Here is a 26,858-nt window from a genome sequence, read left to right as displayed (position 1 = left end):
TCGTCTCACCGCTTTTCCTCATCCCCCAGCCCCCGACGCCCACGCAGATTCGCAAACAATATCAAGTGTACTGTTAGGCAAGGGCGGAAATCTCTCCCTAAAGGTAGCCGGGACCAGGGGCTGGAAAATTTGACAAGAAAAAAACAAACAAACAAAAACAAAAAAGAAGGTTTATCACCCCAAAAAGAAGGTCATCTTGACCAAAAGAAATTTGATAAGCAAACAAGCAAAAAAAAAGGGCACCCCAAAAGTAAGATTGTCTCTTCCAAAATACATATTTTATTTCGATTTTGAATGATAAGACCCAAAATAGTAGGGGGATGACATTTCATAATGTGTCCCCCTACTATTCTAGGTGAGGGGGACATGTTCCCCTGGAATTTGCGCCCCTGTGGGTGGGGGGTGTTGCGCCTCCCTTTCGGAATCATTATGGAAGAGTGTAAATACTCGCTGTGATTTCGATCTCATACCTATAAAAAAAAAATAGAACAGCTACGCCTTGAACACAGGCCAAAATGCCTAACGATTTCTCCGCGGCATTAACAACTATCGTAAAGGGCGCTCCATTTATCAATAAAGATGGATGTTAAGCTGTCTATGGCGACAAAATTTGCCGCAGATATTTACGAAGAATTGTGAGAAATGGTCTGAAAATGCAACAAAAGAACCAGTGAGTACCGATTAAACATTATCAATTTATTTAATAGAACATATTTCATGACTACAATGTAACAATTTCTCGATAATATTGCTTAGTTCTAAGCTAGGGCGGCCCAAATGCACGTGAGTGGAGTCCCAGTTTATTAGCACGGGTAAGTATTGGGGTGTCGCCTAGAGTGTTTGTAGGGTGTCTGATGCCACACTGAAAAGTGTCAGCATAAGACAGGCTGATTTAGGGGAAAATGTGGCACATTTTTTTCGGGAAGTTCAGGCTACTAGAAAAACGTGGGCATGTGATCTGAATTGATGATTAACTTGTGTTTGGCATGTATGGAAAGAGAAAATTCAGGGGCTTCTTTTGACAGGAAGGACAAGTTTATATGATCATTTGAATTACGGATTTTGAAATAAATTGCAAACCCTTATTTATTTTTGTGTGTGTTGAGATTGCCATTTCCCCATGCGTTTTCTATGGGAAAATGAAATTTCTGTTTTGCACAATTTTTTCACTTTGTCGCAATTTTTCAATGTGATCTGGTTTCCAAATCTTTATAAAAATCATACCATCAGAAAGAGCATAAAAAATCCTATTGGACTCTTTATGGACAAGTTTTTGGCATTAATAATAAATTTATAACAGCTCTCGGAAGCTAAAAATTTGGATTTGTGTGTGTCCATTTCTTAACTACACAGTCTATGGCATTTGTTGTTGTTGTTGTTGTTCGTTTTGGGCCTGTTTCACGCCCTAGTAGTCTCCTCGGTAGACACTTAGTGTTGAGAACTCAAAGGTAGAAAAACTGCTAGGTAATTGTTTTGTTGGCTAGTTTGGCTAGATGTTAGCGCTGGTGGATGAGACAAATGCTACCACCGATGCTCTAATTATAGATTGCATTTGCTTGGTCATTGCAGGGTTGAAGCCCAGGAGGGTGACCACCGAGTCTATGGCAGAGAAATGCTGAAAATTGACCTAATTTCATTCTTCTTTTTTGTAGCCAATAATCAGATTTTTTTCAAAAATGTTACATTTCTGTCAGGCTGAAGGTCATTTCTCTTCAAATTCACAAAGAAAATGTGATATTTTCTTGAAATAAGAAAAATAATATTTTTCTCCAGACACCCTAATGATTGGTTTTTTGACACAGCTCAGTTTTAATTTTAGTCAGTATTCATTTTAACCCAGGAGCTCACCGTGTATTTACCCATACTCACGGGACAAGGGTAGATTATGGTCAAAATATCTAGCAAGATAAATTGTGAAAACAGAAATTATGCACTTACCACGATTATAATATAATGGATGAAGGTCTAGTCTATCGAGTGGTAGAATCCTGACATCGAGGCACAGACTGGAACCTCAAAAAACAGAAAAGTTCTCTCCTTCTACCCCAGTCTCGATCGGCCATCGAGACTGGGGTAGAAGGAGAGAACTTTTTGTTTTTTTGAGGTTCCAGTCTCAAGTCAGCTATGTACATAGGCAGTGGCCCGCGCAACTGGGGGTGGGGGTGGAGGCTAGTTGGGCTTTATCCCTCCCCCTCCCCCACTTAAAAATAAACTTTGTACAAAATAGTGAAAGTTACCATCTGGTTTTACCACAACTTTTGACATAGCACCCCCACCCCCAGTTTCAAACCATTCCGCTGCCCCTACTTGGGTTATATCAGTAAGCACAAGAAAGGGTCACAAGTCATGCATAAAGTCATTCACAATTTTTTACGAAAAACCCACCAGGTGAGCGTTTTATGAAAGACCATGTCGGACGTTTTATCCGACAGTTATCACAGTGACAGTGCTTCTCAGCCAATCAAAATCAAGAAAAGTTCTGACAACATGTCGGATGAAAATATTAATGAAACACTCCCCTGGCCTCTGTAGCATAAAACGTTAGTGACCATTTACCAGACACTCTGATGATGTTTCATTGTATCTTTAATTTTTTTTTTCAAAGGATAAATGGAAGCTTCTTCCGGCCTTCCTGAAGGTGAGAGGGTTGGTCCGCCAGCATATTGACTCGTTCAACTACTTCATTAATGTGGAGGTAAGTATTTGAACGCATACATTCGTAATTCTGAAGCTTTGTTATTCCAAAGGTTCGTTACTCCAAAGGTTCGTATTTCCGAAGGTTCGTAATTCTGAAGGTTCGTTAGGCCGAAAACGAAATAAGGTTCGTAATTCCGAAGGTTTGTTAGTCCGAAAACGAAGTGAGGTTTGTAATTCCGAAGGTTCGTTATTCCGAAAACGAAATGAGGTTCGTAATTCCGAAGGTTCGTTAGTCCGAAAACGAAATGATTAACGAACCTTATTTCGTTTTCGGACAAACAAACCTTCGGAACAACGAACCTTATTTCGTTTTTAGATTAACGAACCTTCGGAACAACGAACCATATTTCGTTTTCGGATTAATGAATCTTCGGAACATCGAACCTTATTTCGTTTTCGGATTATCGAACCTTCGGAATAACGCCACAAATGTTCGGATTAATGAACCCTTTTACGTTTTCGGCTTAACGAATATCGAGGTATAGGCAATTTTTTTCTGGGGGGGGTGGGAGGCTTTATCTGGCTCTTGAGCCAATTTAAAGGACAAGTTTAAAGCAACCAAAAAAAGTTGATTTGAATAAAAAGGAAAAAATTCAACAAGCACAATACTAAAAATTTCATCAAAATCGGATGTAAAATGAGAAAGTTATGACATTTTAAACTTTTGCTTAATTTCACGAAATAATTATATGCACATCCTGGTCAGTATGCAAATGAGGGACTGATGACGTCATCCATTACTATTTTTTTTGTATTTTATTACATGAAAAATTAAATATTATAATTTTCTCCTCATTGTTAGGTGAAACAACAGTTAATTCCTCACTGAGCAGGTGGAATTAGCATTGATTATTACTATATGGTTCAGTCAAGTTGGTCCTAATTGTCAAATCTGTAAAAAATGAAATATATAATTCAAACAATAAAAGCAAAAATTGTGAGTGAGGGACATCATCAACTGTTTCATTTGCAGGTCACTGAATTGTGCATATCACTGTTCTGTGAAAAAATAAACAAAAGTTTCAAATGTCATAATTTTCTATTTTACATCCGCTTTTGATGAAATTTTCAGCGTTATGGGAGTTAATTTTTCTCAATTAATTCATATCAACATTTTTGGGGGTGGACCTGACCTTTAAAGGAAACAGAGCTGCCAAGTAGTACTGGTCTTCAGTATTTCGTACTGAAAAATGAGAAGAATACTGGTGATTTCATGCAAAACACTGATTTCTAAAGTTTCAGTTTTATGGTTCTTCCTGTAGACTGGTATATATTTCTTTCAAATAACCCAAAATACTGATTTTCAGCTATACAAAATACTGTAATGTTCTTGTTCAGGTTGGCAGCTCTGAAGGGCTACTCTAAACTGAATAAAAGAAATGATTTCAACAGATAAGGTAAAATCAGATATAAAAGTCCTGAAAATATCATCCAATTTGGACAAGGATTAAGAAGTTTATGAAACTTTTAACAAGTAGGCTTGTGTCGAAACAGAAAAATCAAAGAATACGAACAAAGAAAGTTTGAGAAAAATCGGACAAATAATAAGAAAGTTATGAGCATTTGAATATTACAATCTCTAATGCTACAAGGAAGTGTGATGTCACACATGAACAACTTTCCCTTTGATGGACTATGAAATACCCTGAAAATGTGTCTTTTTGCTTTTTCGTATGGTTATACAAACTCTTTATCCATGATGTATTCTTTAAAAATCTGTTTTACATGCCCACCTACAGAAAGAATAAATGTTCTACTGATAGATGTAATAAAAGAGGCAATTTAAGTGAAATATATACTAAAGTAATGGGGAGAGATGTTCAAGAGTGACATCACACATCTTTGTCGCATTGCCAATGTGAGGATCTCCATAGCATTAGTGATCGCAATATTCAAAAGCTCATAACTTTCTCATTATTTGTCTGATTTTTCTCAAACTTTCGTTGATCCGTTTCTTTGATTTTTCTGTTTTCACACAAGCTATCTTGTTCCAAAGGTTTCATTCTCCTTTAAAGTTTGCATTTTTTTATGAGCAAGGTGAGATTATCATATCCCCATGTAGGCCTCTATTCTTGTTTTATTTATTCATTTATATTTGTGTTTATTTATTCATTTATTCTCATTCACATTTACTTTATTTATTTATATGTTTGTTTATCTATTTATTTATTTTTCATTTATTTGTTTATTTATTCAATTATTCATTTATTCATTCATATTCATTATTCATTTAGTATTATACTATTTTCAAGTTTCAAGTTTTTTTTTCAAGTTTCATTTATTTCTCCTCAAGAGATCAAGATAAAAATACATAAAAAATAGACAATGTAAGTACAATGAACATCAACTTTAAAGAAAGTGAGGAAGGTAATGACCAAAAAGGATGAAACCTTGTGTGAGACCAACCCATAACAACAATTGTACTTAAAGAAATCTTAAAAACATCATATAATCACAAATTCAATGAGAAAAAAAAACAAAAAAAAAAAACACCTAACTAAACCTTAACCGAATGAGAATGGGGGGGGGGGAACCAAAAATAAATCTAAGACTTATTATTTGTTTATTACATTTACAGATCAAGAAGATAATGAAAGCAAATGAGAAGATTACCAGTGATGCTGACCAAACTTTCTACATGAAGTGAGTACTATGTCATAAAGACATACAATTATCATAGTCATTATCATCACAACCAGTGAGCAGTTTATCATATGATTGACTTTTGATTTATCAGCTAGCAATATTCTTAGTACGTAGAATATATACTTGATTGTTTACTTTCATCATGAGATCTTTTAGTAGCCCCCGTGCCCGTCTTACAAAGAGTTGCGATTGATCTGATCATTCGCAAGTATGGAAAGCCAGTTAAGTAAATATGTAAAATGCATGTTCAAAAATTTTTGCTAGATATGATGTATATTCATAGATTCATTGACTTCTTGACAATATGGTGTGTTCTCCTTTGTTTACAACTTTTGTAAATTTTCTGTTGAAAAAATTATGACACTGATGGATTTCCATAGAGTTACGATTGATTGGATCAATCGTAACTTTTTGTAAGACGGGGCCAAAATCTCACGCATACAGTTCTTACAAATTCCCCTGGTAATGTGCATTATCCCTACACCATTCTCCAAGGTCTTTTTTTTCTTTCATCCACAGGTACTTAAACATTTACGTTGGTAGCCCGGACGTCGAGGAGAGTTTCAACATCACCAAGCCAACCTCTCCGCATGAGTGTCGTCTACGTGACATGACTTACTCCGCCCCCATCACTGTCGACATAGAGTACACACGAGGGCAGCAGAGGGTTATCAGAAATAACTTGCCGATCGGAAGGTATTTTTTATTAACATTGATTATAGAATTCTGTAATCCCCATAGGCGTTTTCCAGGGGCCATTTCACAATTACTGTTGTAGCTTTGACTTTATTGGTAATTACCATGGTAACAGGGCTCAACACCATTGGATGAAAATCAACATTGCCATAATTAATTGTAAATGTTTATGATATGAGCCTCTGGACCCTTGTTCATTTTGGAAAACACAACAATAAATCATTAATATGTCAAATTTATATCTTATTCCTGATTATGCTTTAGAGGTCTGATTGCGTACTGACTAGCAAGTCTCAGGCCAAGTTGGCCAAAATCAACAAATGCCTTCTTGACCCTTCCACTTTTGAAAACATTGCAGTTGTGAAAATTAATTTTATCTCTTATTCCTGCAGAATGCTGATCATGCTGCGAAAATCCAATTGTGTGCTGACTGGCAAGTTTTAGGCCAAGCCGGCCAAACTGAACGAGTGCCCTCTTGACCGGGGGTTGTTTTCCCTCCTAAAAACACATGATTGCAATCAAACTTAAAAATCAATTATATCTGTTATTCCCACAGAATGCCGATCATGCTGCGAAGCTCCAATTGTGTGCTGACCGGCAAGTCTCAGGCTGAGCTGGCCTAACTGGACGAGTGCCCTCTTGACCAGGGGTTGTTTTCCCTCAGGCTCTTAAAAACACATGATTGCAATCAAACTTAAAGATCAATTATATCTGTTATTTCCACAGAATGCCGATCATGCTGCGAAGCTCCAGTTGCATGCTGACTGGCAAGTCTGAGGCCGAGCTGGCATAACTGGACGAGTGCCCTCTTGACCAGGGGTTGTTTTCCCTCTTAAAAACACATGATTGCAATCAAACTTAAAAATCAATTATTCCTGCAGAATGCCGATCATGCTGAGGAGCTCCAATTGCGTGCTGACCGGCAAGTCTCAGGCCGAGCTGGCCAAACTGAACGAGTGCCCTCTTGACCTTGGAATGTTTTCCCTCCTAAAAACACATAATTGCAATCAAACTTAAAAATCAATTTCATCTATTATTCTTACAGGATGCCGATCATGCTGAGGAGCTCCAATTGCGTGCTGACCGGCAAATCTCAGGCCGAGCTGGCCAAACTGAACGAGTGCCCTCTTGACCCTGGGGGCTACTTCATCGTCCGAGGGACAGAAAAGGTCATCCTGATCCAAGAACAGCTCTCAAAGAACAGGATGATAGTGGAAGTGGATCGGAAAGGCATTGTGTCCTGCAATGTAACCAGGTAGGCTTTTGCATGTGTATTGTCAATATTGCTCAATGGCCCTGGTTTCACAAGAGAGAATACAATTGGAAATTATATCAAACCAATTATCATATTTCAGTTTGAACTGCTGTAAAAAAATCTGACAAATATTACGATATGAGGAAATTGTATTTAGCCTTTTAAAGCTGTGACAATTAATGATGACACTTAATTGCACTAACGCATGTCACTGTCATATAATTCCAATTCATTTATAAAAGAAAAATATGAATGTGTATGTCCTGAAGCAGTTACTACAATGTATGTAAGGAAATGAAATGTTTTATTGGATAAACTTTGAGATTTTACATCAAATTAAAATATATGCATATTTCTGTTTTTATCTAAAGGACAAGTCCAGCCCAACAAAAGTTGATTTGAATAAAAAGAGAAAAATCCAACAAGAATAACACTGAAAATTTCATCAAAATAGGATGTAAAATAAGAAAGGTATGACATTTTAAAGTTTTGCTCAATTTCACAAAACAGTTATATGCACATCCTGGCTGGTATGCAAATGAGAAGTCTATGACGTCATCCACTCACTATTTCTTTTGTATTTCATTATATGAAATATTCTAATTTTCTCCTCAATGTCAAGTGAGACAACGATTAATTCCTCCCTGAACATTTGGAATTAGTATTGTTTAATACTATATGGTTCAGTGAAGTTGGTCCTTATTGTCAAATCTATAAACAATGAAATATTGTATAATTAAAACAATAAAAAACAAAAAAATATAGTGAGTGATGGACATCATTGACTGACTCACCTAGTTGTGCATATCACTGTTTGTGAAAAATTCGAGAAACTTTAAAATGTCATAACTTTCTTATTTTACATCCGATTTTGATGAAATTTTCAGCACTATGCTAGTTTGACTTTTCTCTATTTATTCAAGTCAGTATTTTCCTGGGGTGGACTTGACCTTTAATACAAAAGCACTGTTCAAACATAGAACCTGCTGAAAATGTTATGATATAGGCCTACATGTAATCTCTGTCTATAGCTGCTATAGCTGACTAATATGTAATTAATAATAAAGATTATAATGTAAGTGCTGTAAGGGACTCGATTTCATGAAAATAACATCAAAACAAACTATAAGTTTAATTCTCATTGTTGAAAAAAAAATCAATGGCCACTAAACTTTTGGTGACAATGTTTACTACTTTCAGGCCTCAACTCATTTACTGTTTAAAGTTAAAACATGATTATTTATTTTTGGTTTAATTGACAAGATATAGAGCATTAAAGACTATTGCTATGTGTTTGAGGTTGACAAAGTAATTTGAAACCCCATCATAAGACAATGGTTCAGTCCCAAAATTGAGTATCTTAATCATTTCCTGTTGTATGTTTCTTTTTTTTTAGTTCTACGCACGAGAGGAAAAGTCGCACTGTGGTGATCGTGAAGAAAGGCAGGCATTACCTGAAACACAATACTTTCACAGAGGTAGGAGTTCAGATACTTGAATGTAATTTCTATGTGCATTTTTTTTAAAATATAAATGCCAATCATTATTAGTATTATTATTACTTATTATTTGTACTGTGCTTTTCCCACTGACAAGTTTAAAACTTTTAAATCTCTGCCTAAAACACATTTATTTGCTCATTGATTTTTTTTTCCCTCCTTATATGATTTTTTTTGCTTAAATATTTACGCTAAGTTCTCTTTCGTAAGTTAGTTTTTTTGCTAAGGTTTAGCTTATGCCTGGTGTTTTTAGAGCCCTTGTGAGTTATGAACCTGCCAGATTGCCTTCTGGGCAAGTTCCTTAAACTGCGGGTGAACAGGGCATTAAGATCAGGCACCAGTCCCCGTTGATAGATATATTTTTAAGTGCTGTTGTAATGTAATTTCATTATTAGTATTATTAGTTATTTATTGTAAAGCGCTATACAGTGCGTCCCAAAAAAAACTATACACTTTTGAAATGGCTGCCAAATAAAAAATATAACATTTTGGGGAAAAAGACTTACATATATGGAAAGCCAATAAAGTCAACTTTCAAATGACACCAAAAAATTGGAAAACTGTTCATGCTTGAGCGAGCACTGCCCACTGAAACAAAGGGTATGAAAATTAGGGTGGGCTGGAATTAGCCTTCCAATTTATGACAGTTTTTAAGAGGCAAATCCTTTCGGACTTGCAAAGTTAAGGGCGTTGTGATAAATTAATGATCAACCGTGACCAGTTTTGGTTACTTATGCAAATTTTATAAATTATTAAATTGAACTTTAATGCATGAGTGAACACAAATTACACTTTTGGGGCTGCATTTCAACTTTATCATGTGGATCTCAGCAGTGTGTTCATGATGGGAGTCGGGAGAATAGGGGATGAGATAGGACTTAAGTGGGAGAAGTAGGTTGATGGAATAAGGGTCAACAGAACATTCAGCCCCCACCCCCTCTCTCTTTCCCGCCCTCCCCTCCTGTTGAGAGACTGATGGCTATTGTCATGTACGCGTGAAGTCCAGAGCGGAATGTTGATTTAATGATTAATTCTGAATTGGGGCATCAACTTTTTCCTTTCAATCATTTCATCAACAATTTATCAGTAAATCAACTCTTTCAATGTGCAACGTGATCAATCAAACATTCAGTTTTTTTTTCAATAAATTATTTCATTAATCATCATAATCATTAAATTTCTTGGTAATAATTCAATAAAAAAGTGACCATCAGCCATCGGTCACTTGGCAGCTTAGTTTTGAATAGGCTACAATCCAGGAAGTGAGACAGAGAGGGGGGCTGGGAAATGGAGGTGGAGAGGGGAGGGTACATAATTATGACTTTTAATTTGTAAAAGGACAAAAAGAAGAGGAATGCCCTTTTAACCAAGTCTTGGCATATCTCGCCCTCTTGCTTGTAACAGGTACCATCACATTACTCTGACTCTCACGAACACACTTCTGAGGTCCACAAGATGAATATGCTACACTAAAATTTCAATTCCTGTTCACCAGTGGCGTACCTAGGATTTTCCACAGGGGGGGGCAAAATCGGCCGCCCAAAAAAAAAAAAAAAAAAAAAAAGGTCTTCAATCAAAATTAAAGGTTATTGTACCAGAAAAAAATTTGACAAGCAAAAAAAAAAAAAAAAAAAAAAAAAAAAAAAAAAAGGTCTTCAAGTTCGTAAGGGGGGGGCATATAAGGTCTTTCAAGCTCGTCAGGGGGGGCAGTGATTTGTATTTTGTATGGGTTTTGGCTCGTCAGGGGGGGGGCAGAGTGCCCCCCCTGCCCCCCCCCCCCCGTAGGTACGCTAGTGCTGTTCACTCATGCATTAAATTTCAATTTAGTAACTCGTGAAATTTGCCTAAGAAACCAAAACTTATCTCACTCATTAATTTAGCTTAGCAAGTTCGCAAGGACTAACCACTCAAAAAAACTGTAAGGCTAATTCCTGCCCAGCCTAGCCGAGCTTAGTGTCCGAGGAGGAGAGAAGCGGGGGGGGGGGGGTTGAGATGGAGGGAGGGGTTGCTAAATGTTCTGTTGACCTTTATCCCATCAACGTACTTCACCCACCTAAGTCATATTACCCCCTCTTCTCCTGACTTTCATAAACACATTGTTGAGATCCACATGATAAAGACAAACTGCTGCACTAAAAATTGCAATTCACGATCACTCATGCATTAAATTTCAATGTAATAAATTCAATTTAATAACGCATTAAATTTTCAAAAACAACAAACTGATCACAACTGATCTTTAATTCACCAAATAACCCTCAACTTTGCAAGTACCAAACAAAAAACCTGAAAGAAATTGGAAGGCTAATTCCGGCCCACCCTAATTTTCATACCCTTTGTTTCAGTGGGCAGTGCTCGCTCAAGCATGAATAGTTTTCCAACTTTTTGGTGTCACTTGAAAGTTGACTTTATTGGCTTTCCATATCTATGAGTTATTTCCCCCAAAGTGCTATATTTTTTATTTGGCAGCCATTTCAAAAGTGTATAGTTTTTTTTGGGACGCACTGTATAAGTACCTGTTATGTATGTTTTTATGTATTAGGCCCAAAGCGCTTACAATGAATTAATTAAATGTAATATTTTAAAAACTACAAAGTACGAAAGAGATGAGTTTTTAATGACTTTTTTAAAATTGCTAATGATGGAGACTGTCTACTTATTAGTGGCAGGTCGTTCCATGGCTCCATCTTACAAAGAGTTGCGATTGATCCAATCAATCATAACTCTATGGAAATCCATCAGTGTCATAATTTTTCTACAGGAAATTTGCAAAATGTCCTTTGTAATTAAAGGAGAACATTCGAAATTGTCAAGAAATCAATGAATTTATGGATATGGATTCATATCTAGAATTTTTTTTGAACAGACATGCATTTCATATGTTGACTTTGCTGGCTTTCCATAGTTGCGATTGATTGGATCAATTGTAACTCTTTACAACAGGGCCCTGGATTACAATCATGGTAACAATCTTGAAAGTTCAAACAAAATCCAATAAAATGACCATCCAAGTGTGAGGATGTACATGTATGGATAATAATATGTGCCAAATATTTTGAGTAGAAAATGTGTAATTCTAGAGAAATAGACAAATTCTGGATGGCATTCCTTGCATGTGTGAGGTCTATTTAAGCAATGATCATAAGGGACTTCTTCAAAGTGCATATTTTGCACTGTGTAATGCATCATATGGGTGCTTCATTGTCAAGTGGTTGGTTGAGACTTGTCTTTCAGTCTGAGGAACGTGGTTTTGTTTTACTTTAGCAAGAAATGTACCCACTCGACACAGGTGAGGTCAATGGGTGCAAGTAGGAAGTAATTATTCAAAAACATACATATATATTTGAGTATTTCTGTGTGTATGTATATTTCTTGCAGATCAGTTGTCTTCATGAATATACATTTTTCTTCTTAATTTGTTCATTGTTTATAATTCTTGTATGTATGTTTATTTTTTATTTGTTTGCAGGGCCCCAAGAAAAAATGGTGCTTAGTCCACTGACGGGGTTACCCTGGGTAAAACCAAATGAATAAATAAATATTTGTTTATCATCTCACATTTAGGACATTCCTATTGTGGTGGTCTTCAAAGCGTTGGGGATGGAGAGTGACCAGGAGATTGTCCAGACTATCGGGACAGAAGAATCTACGATGGTCAGTTTTGCCGCTAACCTGGAAGAATGCCATAGGTTGCAAGTCTACACACAACTACAGGTTTGTAGAGAGAGAGGGAGATGCATGAAAGGATAGTATGAGTACGATATAGAACAAGAGAAAGAGAGATAGAGAGTGACCTAGAGATTGTCCCGACTATCGGGACAGAAGAATCTACAAAGAAATTTCCCTTTCAAGTTTCTTAAGTACATGGCGAAGGGGGTTTAGTGCAATTTTAGTCCACTATATTCATTCAATTTGGTTTTTAGTCAGACAAATTTTGTTCTTTTTGTAAATAACAGGTCGAAACATACCAACATTTAGTTTTAGATTGTTTAAAGGTTAAACAGTTATGGGAGGAGGTCATCAAAAAGCTTCATGTAAAGGAAGTTTGGATTGATGATTGGAAAACAATTTTCATCGGTCTATCTGGTAAATGTGTGAGAATACATGCATTAAACTGTATAATCTTTCTGCTAAATTTTACAGAAGACAGAATGTACATGTATCTCTCGTAGATTTTGAGCTTTAATTCTGGTCTCACAAGAGTAGACTGCACATTATCTAGCATTTTTTCCAACTTGTTGTGAATGAGCTCATACGCCTCTTGGGATGTACCCTTAAAAGTAATATACGAGCCTAGAAACTTTTCTGGTGAATCTTTGACATTTGTCAGAACCTCTCCATTGATTGTGAAATTCACTTCCGTTGGTTTTCCACCCGAGATAGACATAGATTTACATTTGCTGATTTTAAGCTGAAAATTCATACTTTCCGTAATGTCGACAATTTTGTTAAGAAGTTTTTGATGTCTTCTTTTGTCTGTTGTTATTAAAATAAAATCGTCTGCATATGGCAAGGTGATGTATTTTTGTCCATTGAGTGAATAACCATGCGTATTTTCATATTGCTTAAGACGATCTATTATCGGGTTAAAAACCATATTATTGGAGAGAAAGGGTCACCCTGGAAAGTTCCTCTTGCAATGCGGAACTTATCCGATCTCCAACCGGGCCCTTGTACATAACCCGAGAGACGACTATAAAGATTATTTACGTAGTCGACTATAGAGGGCGGTATTCCGTTATAATATAGCCAAGAAAACAGGGAATTTGGGAGTACACTTCAGAAAATGGGAACAAATTGGTACATTTCTTTGACTTTTCATTTATCGTATTTTTTTTTTTTTTTTTTTTTTTCAATGATACAAAGTTACAGATCGACAGACAGGGACGGATGTGCTACCTGTTGAATGATGTGTGTGTGTGTGTGTTTTTGGGGTGGTATGTTTGTGTGGTAGGGAGTGTGGGGTGCGTGAGTGAGTGAAAGATTATATATATGTAATCTTCCTCTTAAGGATCATAGAGTTTCATGAAAAAAGTAGTTTATTTGATTTGACATAATTTTTATATTAACATAATATGAATATTGAGGTAATTTTATTCTATATTATGTACTTTTGGGGGGGAAAAGATATAAGAGTTTTCACATAAAAAAATAATATATATATTTTCGGGTTAATACTTAATGTTTTGAAGAAATTGTACAGTTATATTGATTTGAGGTAATTTTGATATGAATTTATATGCTCTTATTTGTTTGTTTTTTATATGAGATACCGTATGGGTACTAGTATTCAACCCGGCATAATTCAAAGATTTTGACATATTCCCCAAAATATTTAGAAATAGGGAATTTATCTTAATTTCATACCTTTGTTATTTCCAGGGTAATCTGTTGTTGATATTTTCTTTGTCAATCTGTCGACTGTATGCGCAGAGGATCGAATTATGCGGCGATGGCCTTTTGCACTGAATGGTACTAGTATTCAACCTAGTGAGGATTGATAGCAAATCTCAAAAGGGTTTAGATTGCTAAATTAGATCTAGATCTATGTAAGTCTCTGGCTTTGATTAATTCCCTGTTTGGTCTCATCTCAAATGGTCTAGTCCATCGTCGGATGGGACAAGGGCAGATTGAGAGACGGGGCCATCTTTCATCGCTAGGTTGAATACTAGTACCGACGGGTTGAATACTAGTACCAAAATCCGTCGCCGTATAATTCGATCGCCCGCGCACACAGTCAACTGGTTGAAGAAAAAAATAACGGAAAAAGAATAACCAGCATTTGCTCTTGGAAATAAGACGGGTCTGAAATTCAGGTAAATTCTATATTTCTATATATTTGAGGAAACTCTCCAAACGGGTTGAATACTAGTGCCCTTACGGTACTTAGTTTGTGAATAACTTGTTTCGCGATATTTGGAATTGTAAAATCATATTACGAGGAAGAAATAAAATATCATTTAAAACAAAAAAAGGATTGCTAAGCAATTGTTATAGAAGAGAAATTTGGCAGTTTAATTTCATTTGTAATCATTTAAAAAATATTTGTAATTTCATTGATATTTATATGTTTATTTTTTTTATTGTTTATTTTTTGTATACATGCAAAGAATCTTTATTTATATGAATTGTGATTGTAAACTAATTTACGAAGCCCCAAACCGGACATTTTTGACAACCAAAAAAAAAAAATTATCACGTACGTACGTAGTATTACTACGTACGTACGTGATAATTATTACGTACGTACGCAGTATTATTGCGTACGTACGTGATAATTATTACGTACGTACGTGATAATTATTACGTACGTACGTGATAATTATTACGTACAGGTGTACGTACGCAGTATTATCACGTACGTACGCAGTATTATTACGTACGTACGTGATAATTATTACGTACGTACGCAGTATTATTACGTACGTACGCAGTATTATTACGTACGTACGTAGTATTCTAATTTTCATTGGTCTATGGAATCCGATATTCGCCGAATGTGGCCGACATCGGCACCCCGCATTGGCCCAACCAACGTCAGCTTGCTAGCTGGGACCATGGTTGGACCATAGTCATGCTGGTGATGATCATGACTTTTCATCGATTATAGGGCCTATATAACAGGGACCTGGGAACGATTTTTTCAGTGGGGGTGCTGAAATCTCTCCTCAAAGGTGGGGGGGCCGGGGGACACAATAATTGAATTTTCCATAATTACACACACACACACACACACCTCTAAGGGCACCACACACACACCAACCAATCCTCCCCCCACACACATATATATATATATATACATATATATGACAGTCACTTCTTAGCTTTCTTCTTATAAATGAACATAGATATATAATGAGATAAGTCGAGCGCGATCGAAACGCGAGCTATTTTTTGGGGGGGAAATTCATGTATTTTGTCCTGAAAAATTGAATATTTTGAGCAATGTTTGTGGTCCTGAACAAGATGCGTATGTAACAAATAATAACTGCGAACGTGATCAGTGCGAGCAGATATTTTTTATATACGCTCTGGTCTGATCGAAAGGGAAGTGTTATAAGGAATGTTTGCAGTTACTCATTAAGACGATTCATATATCACCAATCAAATAATGCGAGCGCGAAGCGCGAGCTGAAAAAATTGACATTCCGACCTAAATACTGGACATTCTAAGCACTTTTTGCAATCATGAACAGGATAAGATGCGAGCGCGAAGCGCGAACGGAAACAAAATTGAGATTTCAGACCAAAAAACGAGACATTCTAAGCACTTTTCTAATCAAGAACAGGATAGGTATATAAATATACAATTGATGCGAGCGCGAAGCGCGAGCGGAATTAAAAATGAGATTTCAGACCTAAAAACAGGACATCTTAAGCACTTTTCTAATCATGAACAGGATAGGTATATAACTATACAATTGATGCGAGCGCAAAGAGCGAGCGGAAACAAAATTGAGATTTCAGACCTATAATTGGGACATTCTATTCATGTTTTGAAAATCAAGAAAATGATGGGTAATTGGATATATTCTTACATTAATAATGTGAGCGCAAAGCGCGAGCAGAAATTTTTTGATATTCTGATCTGAAACTCCACACTGAATGCAATATGGTTTGAACAGATAAAGAGAAATCAGGCGAACATAAGAATAAAGATTTGATCAAAATCCGACAAGGAATATCAAAGTTATTGCATTTTAAAGATTAGCATTATTCCGGTGAAACAGTTTTAAGCATGTCTTCATTAATATTCAGTGAGCAAACTGATGATGTCATATCCCCAATTGTTCTTTTGTATTTTATTATATAAAATTAGGTTTATTTGATATTTTCCCTTCAAGAACCAAAAAACAGTTGAATTGACAACTGATTTAGTCTATTAGATATTCTTTGCTGCAACTTATTTCATTATAAGGGAGACATATCATTCACACTGTTATGAAAAAATTAAACAATTTTGATTCCATGTAATAACACAAGAAACAGGATAGTGGGGATGTGATATCTTCAACCCGCAAGGGCGGAAATCCCAGAGGGGACAGGGGGACGTGTCCCCCCTACCAAAAATAGTAGGGGGACACAATATCAAATGCCCCCCTACTATTTTTGGTCTTTCATGGAGAAAAATACATCACTTCACAATCGAAATAATAGCTTTTGGACTAAATGACCTTACATTTTGGGTGAAAAACTTTTTTTTCTTTTTTTTATGCTTGTCAAATTTTCCATGCAGGCCCTGGTCCCTCTACCTTTGGGAAGAGATTTCCGCACATGTCAACCCACCTATTTAATATTCATGACGACATGCATATCACCATTTTCATAAACTATTGCTAAACTTTAGAATTAAATAACTTAACTATTTGTTATCAGATTTTCATAAAATTGTATTTGATATAAATATTTTCAGCCCGGAGTAGCCCCAAAACAAGCTGCGTATCTGAATAAACATGCGTGCGCGTGTTTAGAGTTAGCCCTTTAGTATCTGGGCGTTGTAAATACTTTGTTTTTATTATAAAAATCAATAATGCGAGCGCGAAGCACGAGCAGAAAATATTTGATATTCCGATTTGAAAAAGGGTGAATTTAAACACTATTTTAAGTACTGTGTCGGAAAATTCTTAAGGGGGTGGGGGTCTACAAAACGTCGTTCATTTTCATTACATTTCTGTCATTCATCAACTTACCACTAGATTTCCAGGAGGTGTTGCCTATGGAAAATAACACATGCAGCACCCCCACATTTTGGGGTGCTTCACCCCCAGCACCCCCGCTTCCCAGGGCCATGGGGCAGGGCGAAAAAGACTGAAATTTGATTTTTATTGTCTGAATTGTAATTCTTTATACAAAGCACGGGCGGTCGGGCTCGCCCACACTTGATTTGACATAAAACCCTCTAAGTTTCAAGTCCAACCACACCCTTGTCCCTCCCCGCTATCGAGTAGTCATGGTAGTGTGTAAACTATAATGGTTAACACGTATCGCGCGCGACTACGTCTCATATGTATCGGCGTGCCGGAGCTTGATTGAGTCGCGTTACATGTTATAGGAGGGATGTTATTGGAATATGTGAAAGACGTTGTATGATTTGCGATTGTCGGATGTGATAATTATGTACATTATAACATATATAAAAAATACAAAGGGAACCTGATTTCGTGGGGGTGCTGCCTATGGAAAATAATACACGCAGCACCCCCAGCAGCCCCGCGAGTTCCCAGGTCCCTGCTATATAACCCACAATATTCATATGATAACCATTTCATTTGTTCTCGTCATCAGGCTGTGTTTTCAATTAAACCATTCCTTTCAGAAACTGCTAGAAACACATTGGGGAAAGGACAATTAAAGGCCTATTATGTTAGTGTTTTGGCGAGACAGTTTTTTTCAAAAATGTACCCACACGCGACACTGGGATGAGCCCCTATTATTTTACCACCCTTTTGAAATTGCTTCGTTCTCTGCTTAAATTTGAATATGATATGGTATTAATTGATGTAAATTAAGTGAAGATGTATAGGTGTTTAAAAAAAGAAAAACTATTTGAAGAGGCTGGTATTTAAAGGGAAATTCTATGCGGGAACAATCAAAGCAGAAGGCCTATTGTAGGCCCACATAAAAATTTAAAGCCTGCGGGCTTCGCGCTAGCGTGATCAGATTTCAGTAACTACCGGTATTTGAATTCATGTATGACCTTTTGGGAGATAACATTACGTACGTACGTAATAAATACTGCGTACGTACTGTACGTGATAATACTGCGTACGTACGTAATAATTATCACGTACGTACGTACAGTAATAATACTGCGTACGTACGTGATAATACTGCGTACGTACGTAATAATTATCACGTACGTACGTAATAATACTGCGTACGTACGTAATAATACTGCGTACGTACGTAATAATTATCACGTACGTACGTAATAATACTGCGTACGTACGTGATAATACTGCGTACGTACGTAATAATTATCACGTACGTACGTAATAATACTGCGTACGTACGTAATAATACTGCGTACGTACGTAATAATTATCACGTACGTACGTAATAATTATCACGTACGTACGTAATAATACTGCGTACGTACGTAATAATATTACGTACGTACGTAATAATACTGCGTACGTACGTAATAATACTGCGTACGTACGTAATAATTATCACGTACGTACGTAATAATACTGCGTACGTACGTGATAATACTGCGTACGTACATGTACGTAATAATTATCACGTACGTACGTAATAATACTGCGTACGTACGTAATAATACTGCGTACGTACGTAATAATTATCACGTACGTACGTAATAATTATCACGTACGTACGTAATAATACTGCGTACGTACGTAATAATATTACGTACGTACGTAATAATACTGCGTACGTACGTGATAATTTTTTTTTTTTTTGATGTCAAAAATGTCCGGTTTGGGGCTTCGTACTAATTGATTTGAAAGAGGAAGAAAATAAAATATTATTTAAAACAAAAAAAATATTCATTATCAAATTATGACAATAAGAAGAAAAAAACCAGGAGTGGTAGCAGGTTAATAACTACGACATGGGAAAAATAGAGAGAAAGGGAGAGAGGGGTTATGCTAAATAGATTTTTAAAATCTATGATAGTATGATAGTCCGCTTGTCATTCTGTTCTTGAAGAATTCTATAGCTTCATGAGATTAGTTTGAGTATTGGCTAAGAAATACACAATTTCGTATGAAGGTTTTAAAGGCCTGAGACGGAAGTGTCGTGGTGAAGTCGCTTGACTCTTTAAAGTCGAGGGTCGAATCCCATCTGTCGCTAATATCTCTTGGCAAGGCACTTACCCACTTTCGCCACTCTCCACCCAGGTGTCAAATGGGTACCTGGTAGGATGTGAATATCAATGTTATTAGATAGGTACGTGTGCAACAATAAAAAAACGATTTCCTGGCCAGGATACTCCCTCGGGACTGGAGATGGTTGTCTTTGTGTGTGGAACACTGGATGGATGGAAATAATAATTACAGGTAAAGAGGGGTAAAAAGTGCAAAGGGACACAGAATATGAAGTGCTATATGATTATAACCTTTGTTGTTATTATTATAATGAGGGATATAAATAAAAGATTTGATTTTTCCTTTGTTCTTTTCTAGGCTCTGAAGTATATGGGAAGTAAAGTTCGTCAGAGAAGGATGTGGGGAGGAGGATCCAAGAAGACCAAAGTAGACGAAGCGAGAGAGTTATTAGCTACTACAATCCTTTCACATATACCTGTGAGTAACTCCTAGACTAACATATGTTGTCAAAAGTCTATGCAGGAATCGCTACAGTGTAAACCCACTTTATGTCTTCATAGTGGCTTTCGTGCTTTCCTCCATGTTTTATGTTAAAGTGTGAGAATTGGGGATAAAGTCTGTTTGCGGGATTCCCACGTGGAAGACAAGGCTCTTGACTTTTGACAATTTATCTAAAGGGGCAATTCTATAGAATATGTACGTCCGACCCCCTATATGTGGGACTTTCATGACATTTTTTTGTCTCTGATTTCTTGTTCTTTTGGCAGTCTGGAAAATTATCAAAGGACCATGACTTGGTCAGTTTATGAAGTGAAGTAAAACTTGAGAAAAATGGGGGTCGAATGTACATAAAGGTTGATCATTTTATGGAATTGCCCAACGTGCAGTCTGATTGCATCAAAATTTGCTAACCTGCACCATGCTGCACGGGAGATCCAATCTGTTGCAGATGAATCACAGACCAAATATCAGACAGTTGACATGTCAAATCTTCCTGCTATTCTCTTGTGATTTTGATCATTTCACCCGATCATATTTGATTGAGAAAATGATGTCTCGACCAATAGGTTGAGCTGCTACAGCGCAGGCATCACACACGTAAAAAGGGAGGTGTCATGGAGATCCAGCGAGTTGCAGAGCTGTTGCGATGTATGCGCTAGCCTGCTATGTTATTATTATGTAGTTGTAGTACTAGTAGAAGCAGTAGTAGTAGTAGTAGGAGAAGTAGTAGTAGTAGTAGTAGTAGTAGTAGTAGTAGTAGTAGTAGTAGTAGTAGTAGTAGTAGTAGTAGTAGTAGTAGTAGTAGTGGTAGAAGTAGTAGTAGTAGTAATAGTAGAAGTAGTAAAAGTAGTAGGAGTAGTAGTAGTGGTAGTAGTGGTAGTAGTAGTAGTAGTAGTAGTAGTAGTAGTAGTAGTAGTAGCAGAAGTGGTAGTGTTAGTTTCATTTTCATTTTGTCCAGCGAGTTGCAGAGCTGTTGCGATTATTATTAGTAGTAGTAGTAGTAGAAGCAGTAGTAGTAGCAGCAGCAGCAGCAGCAGCAGCAGCAGTAGTAGTAGAAATAGTAGTAGTAGTAGTAGTAGTAGTAGTAAGTAGTAGTAATGGTAGTGTTAGTTTCATTTTCATTATTGTTATTTATTCATTATTGTTATTATTCCAACTGCCCAAATTTACTTGATTCCCAGGTTGTCCAATTCAATTTCCGAGCAAAGAGCATCTACCTTGCTTTGATGGTGAGGAGAGTGATAGAAGCACAGGGTGATGCGGTCAAAGTAGATGACAGGGATTACTATGGCAACAAGAGGTTAGAGTTGGCGGGTCAGGTAAGAGCAAACACCTTTTTTTCTTAGTAAGGGATCATTAGTGTAAGAGTCAATGCTTTGGATATGTTTATTGAAGGATGGTTATTTGATTAGATTCATGTGTCATGGGGTTAAAGGTGAAAGGTCACAGAGGTCATTATACACATTGATATTACTTGTTTTTGCAATTAACGAAAGAACGGTATTTGGTATCAACTTTAATTTGGATCGTTAATGAGGATCTGGGCTCCTTAACACAAAGATTAGCAATGAATCGCTAAAATGAACTGACAAATCAATATCAATGTTACACAAGCATTTGGTTTAAAATACTGACAAGGAACCAATCAGTGTGGTTTTTATATTTGCGAGTCATCGCAAACCTTTGTGTTATGGAGCCCTGAACAGATTTTGGTTCATGAGGTCAAAGGTCATAGCAGTTGTGTTTGATGGTGTTGAGAATGATCGAAGCACAAGGTGATGCAGTCAAAGTAGATGATAGAGATTACTATGGCAACAAGAGATTAGAGTTGGCGGGTCAGGTAGGAGCATACACTCAACCAATTTTTATGCCTCTGCCCACCGTAGGTGGTTACCAGGTGGTTAGTATTTTTGTCCCATTTTATTTTTGGTGTTGTGGATAACTGTGTGATGGATCAACTTTAAAATTGGAACAAATCTGCATATTGGAAAGACAATGATCTAATTAAATTTGGGGGTCACAAATCAAATGTCACAGATGTCATATACTTGAAAATATCTTATCTCGCTCTTTTGATAAATGATAATCATGGAATGTCCAACTCCAAACTCAGCTCATGTAGGCCTACATTACATGGGAATGATGATGTCCCGGTTCCCGTAACACAAAGGTTAGCAATTAATCTCTAAATGATATGGCCTATCAAGATCATCGTTGCACACACACATTTCGCTCTGTTGACTGGCTAGGAACCAATCAGAATTGTTCTTTCATATGAGCCATCAATCTCTAAACTTTTTGTTAATGGGCCCTGATTAAATTTTGAGGTGCGTCTTTTTTTCTGTACCATAAAAAGTGAGCTACGTCCGTCTTTTTTTTTCTGTAATACATGTGCGCGCGTGCTTCCGGTAGCGGGTTTTCCATACTTCACCATGTGCAATTTCTAATGCACACATTTCCTGTTGGGATATCACAATTCTGCGCTATAGTAATTCGAATTGCACAGTAGATAAATCCCTGTTCACAGCACATACGATGTGCGAGTATTTTATCCTCACAGTCGCCGACTTTGCTTCAGCTTGTCAAAACGGAGCCTTAATAATCCAAAATCATTTAGATTATAGTTGTGAATTGTAGCTTTTTAATTTCTTTCTTGGAGAGGGGTAAATATCAGACAATAAATCATCAAACAAGGCTCCCTCTAAAAAAAAAATAGGACGCCGTGCACTTGAGTGTGGTGTTAGCTAGCCAGTTTGAGCTCATGTTCTCTGCCAGAGCCCTGGGTGAGAATTCTATCAGTAATGGCCTAGTGATGGTGATTTTCCGTTTCAGATAGAGTTTAGATTTTATGTTAATTTTTTAAAACTGTCAAAAAACTTTATGATTTCTTCATTGTGATGAATATTTAAGTTATTAATGAATACATTTTCACCAAATTTAGACTTTCCCAGAATGAAAGGCATTTTCTGTGGAGATCTGCGTTTTCAAATAACTTGTGAAAAACTTAAGGTACATGAACCTACAATACAAGTACATAGCCTGTGGCTATGTGCTGGAATTTGAAGACTGAGTTAGATATTGATTTCATTTCTTCATTTCTTTAACATAATTTATGTGCAATCAAAGTGCACCTCACAATCACACACAAACACTCACCCACACCCGTGATTCTAACCATGAAAAAAAACCTTAAAAATTATTTTTTTCTAAATTTATTATTATTTGATCTGAATTCTCTCTTTCTCCATCTCTCTCTTTTTTTATATTTTTATTTTATTCATTTAGATTTTTTTTTTGGGGGGGTTCATTGTTCGTGGTTCATTAAAGATGAAAAATAAATAAGCCCATGTGTGTGTGGTTGTAAAGGGGATGTGGAGTGAGGGTGTCAAAACACACTTAAACATTTAAATCTGATTTCTTAAATGTTTGAATAAGCCTAATACTTAGCATGCTATTTATGTACTAATTAAAAAATTGCAGGAGCTGCGCTTACTATAAACAAATTTGCGGTGTGGTTCACCATTATATATATATTTTTTTAATTGCCCCCGGTTCCTGTAAAAAGCCTGTGAGCCGGGGGCAATTTTTTTTGAAAAATTGCCCCTGGTCTGCAGCTGCTTATTTCAAGGCTTGCCTGGCAGGAATTTACTCCTTGAAATGCGTGTGCGCTGTAATCTGAGTAATTACGGCTGCCAAGCTACAGCTGGGTAATAATATCCAATTATCCAATTAAAGATAACCAATGGACTCAAAGGTTATTATTTGTAATGTGTTATATGCAAATTTCTTTCATTCTTTTCTGTCTTTCAGCTCATAGCACTTCTCTTTGAGGATCTCTTCAAGAAATTCAACTCAGAACTCAAGAAGTACGCCGATCAGAACATTCCACGTCCCCGGGCGGCTCAGTTTGATATCGTCAAGTATATGAGGCAGGACCAGATAACCAATGGACTCGTCACAGCTATTTCCACAGTGAGTGACCAATTACAAAATATAGTGCAGAGTTTAATGCACTTTTACCGTAGACAGTACATAGCTTGTTGTACCAGCCTATGTATCCCATGATAATTAAAGGGGCAATTCCACAGGTTGGTGGACATGAGCTTAAAAATTCAAATTCAATATTTTCTTGAATTTTTTAATACTTTAAGTCCTTCATGCATGATAGTTCCAGGAAAAAGAAATAAAAAGTTTATTTTCATATGTATACTTTGGAAAAAAATGGTCAAAACTTGTGTCTTCCATTCTGTACCAAAATACAAGAAAAATAGTGAAAAATGAAATATACCTTATTACCATTTTGTTATTGCAACAACATACCACTTTATATATTTCTGAAGTTTAGAAGAGTCAAATTACCTAAAATACACAACAGCTTTTCAAGTAAATTTGTAGTACTCATTCAAAAATGAATATTGCAACCTGCTCAGGTGATGTAACGTGAGTAACCGAAAAAACTGACTTTGTTTTCTGAGAGAAAAATTCTTCACAGTTAATTGGTGGGATTTTAAATTCTCTTCCTTCAAACAATCTTTGACACAGTGATGACTATCAAAATCATTAAAAAGTACAATTTTTTATAAAAATGATGAAGAAAAACTGTAACATGAGTAACTTTGTAACGTGAGTAACCATCATGTAATGTGAGTAACCAGTAAAAATTATGCAGTTGGGTAACATTTTCTGTGGGATGTCAAGTTTTAAGTCTCATGGTGAGTTGTGAAGTTATTTTTGATTAATTAAAAGCAAAATGAGGGTACACCTCTTTGATGTGACTCTTTGTTCATCAAAATATCAGTGGTCATACAATCACACAAAAAATTGAATATTAGTAGAAGTATTCACAATGCGAGAGTGCATTAGTAAGACTTGGTTTCGATTAACCAAACTTTAAAGAGTGTTCGAACAACACATTGAATGTCCTTACCTAACCCTATCTAGGCTGGGGTATTTTGGGAGTTAATATGGCCTGGGGGGGGGGGTGGGTGGGGCCTCCTAGGCCCCCCTTGAGATCTCGGCCATTGGCCGCACGATCATGCCGAAAATTCGCACGCAGGTTGTCTTGGACATAATCTACAATACTATACAGTAATTTATTTCATGCAAATTGGTATTAAGCAATTATGCTAATTTATGCATAATTAGTAAGCAAAATCATACTTTTCCCTTTTACTCCCTAATAAAGCTCCAATTGTTCCAATTTTTTGTAGAAAATCTCTTTTTGATGTTCCTAGCAATGAATTTTACACACATTATTGAATATTTAATGACATTTGTGTTGTTAACCATACATGGACAACATGTAACATGAGTAACTGTAACGTGAGTAACCACTTTATCTGCACCCCAAGTAAAAACCATGTGTTCTTTATTTTTTTGATTATGTACAAAGTTTGTCTCCCTAATGTACTTCTTTGAAATGGATATAATCAACTTTCATAAAAGCCTTGTATGAGGAGACTTTTCACTTATGTCGACTTTTCATTTTATGCATGTCCAAATCATGTAACGTGAGTAACCGACACATTCCAAAGATTTGCCAGGAGCATAATACAATTTCCCAAGTTTTGTTTTTATACAAAGGATAGTCAGACTGTGTACTTTGTTGTGATAAGGAGATGTTTAGTTCTTATCAATAATAATGGAGTTATAGCTCCAAGTATGAGTCAAGGTGTCTCCAAATGTAACGTGAGTAACCATGGAATAGCCCAAAGGGGGAGTGAACTGTGTGTGGTCTGTCATTTACTGTAGTCTTAAAATATGCGTTTTCAGATATCTACCGATACTACAGAGAATAAATTGACCTATAATTGTAGTTGTATAGAAAAACTAAAATGTTTTGAGAGGAAAAGTAATTGTTTTGCTACTTGGTGACATAATCATTGCAGTATAAATGTATTGAGTAGTTAATTAGCATGTTATCATTCAAGTGGGTCTATATTCCTAGACAACACTAGCATTATGGGTCAGGAAACTGGCCAAGTACGAGTAGTTGATGAGTATGATAATTGGGCACCTCTGGGTGGATGGTATCTAGATAGATAATGCTATACATATAATATGCCTATTATTATTATTATTATCATTATTATTATTGTTATTATTGTTATTGTTATTATTATTATTATTATTATTGTTATTATTGTTATTATTGTTATTATTATTATTATTATTATCATTATTATTATTAGTAGTAGTAGTATTATTATTGTTATTCCTGTGTAGGGTAATTGGTCAGTGAAGCGTTTTAAGATGGAGAGGGCCGGAGTGACCCAGGTCTTATCAAGACTCTCATACATCTCTTGCCTTGGTATGATGACCAGAATATCCAGTCAGGTAAGATAGATTAGATTGATATTCTCAAGCACAGTGATAACCATCACATCATAATTTTCATTATCATCACCATCATCAACAATTTCATCATCAATATCATCATCTTCATCGTCGCCATCATCAACATCATCAATATCATCATCATCATCGATTTCATCATCAATATCATTATCATCATCCTCATCAATATCATTATCATCATCATCAATAGCAATATCATCATCAATAACAATAACATTATCATCATCAATAGCAGTAACATCATCATCATCATCAATATAATCATCATCATCATCAATATCATCATCACCATCATCTTTGTCGTCTTCTAGGAGATGAGGAGAAACAGATACTGTGGAACCAAAGAAATATCATATGTACCCAAATAGTCCCTTTTAATTGGTATTGCATGCTTGAGCGAAAGTTGTATGATTG

At 36.2% G+C, this 26,858-nt stretch overlaps 1 protein-coding gene across 1 annotated transcript in view; it reads left to right on the top strand.

Moving 5' to 3' along the window:
* Window positions 1–2,609: 2,609 nt before the first annotated feature.
* LOC129263888 (DNA-directed RNA polymerase III subunit RPC2-like) overlaps window positions 2,610–26,858 on the top strand; it is a 47,353-nt gene continuing 23,104 nt past the window's right edge. The window contains exons 1-10 of the mRNA XM_064100768.1: window positions 2,610–2,695; window positions 5,276–5,340; window positions 5,863–6,039; window positions 7,085–7,294; window positions 8,691–8,772; window positions 12,358–12,507; window positions 19,944–20,063; window positions 21,269–21,406; window positions 23,898–24,059; window positions 26,313–26,423. Of these exons, the coding sequence (XP_063956838.1) occupies window positions 5,288–5,340; window positions 5,863–6,039; window positions 7,085–7,294; window positions 8,691–8,772; window positions 12,358–12,507; window positions 19,944–20,063; window positions 21,269–21,406; window positions 23,898–24,059; window positions 26,313–26,423 (1,203 nt within the window). The 5' untranslated portion in view covers window positions 2,610–2,695; window positions 5,276–5,287. The remainder of the gene's footprint in view (window positions 2,696–5,275; window positions 5,341–5,862; window positions 6,040–7,084; window positions 7,295–8,690; window positions 8,773–12,357; window positions 12,508–19,943; window positions 20,064–21,268; window positions 21,407–23,897; window positions 24,060–26,312; window positions 26,424–26,858) is intronic.

The sequence above is a fragment of the Lytechinus pictus genome, chromosome 6, assembly GCF_037042905.1.
Source record: "Lytechinus pictus isolate F3 Inbred chromosome 6, Lp3.0, whole genome shotgun sequence".
NCBI lineage: Eukaryota > Metazoa > Echinodermata > Echinoidea > Temnopleuroida > Toxopneustidae > Lytechinus > Lytechinus pictus.
The sequence above is the reverse complement of the archived record's forward strand: the minus strand, read 5'-3'. Positions and strand labels throughout refer to the sequence as shown.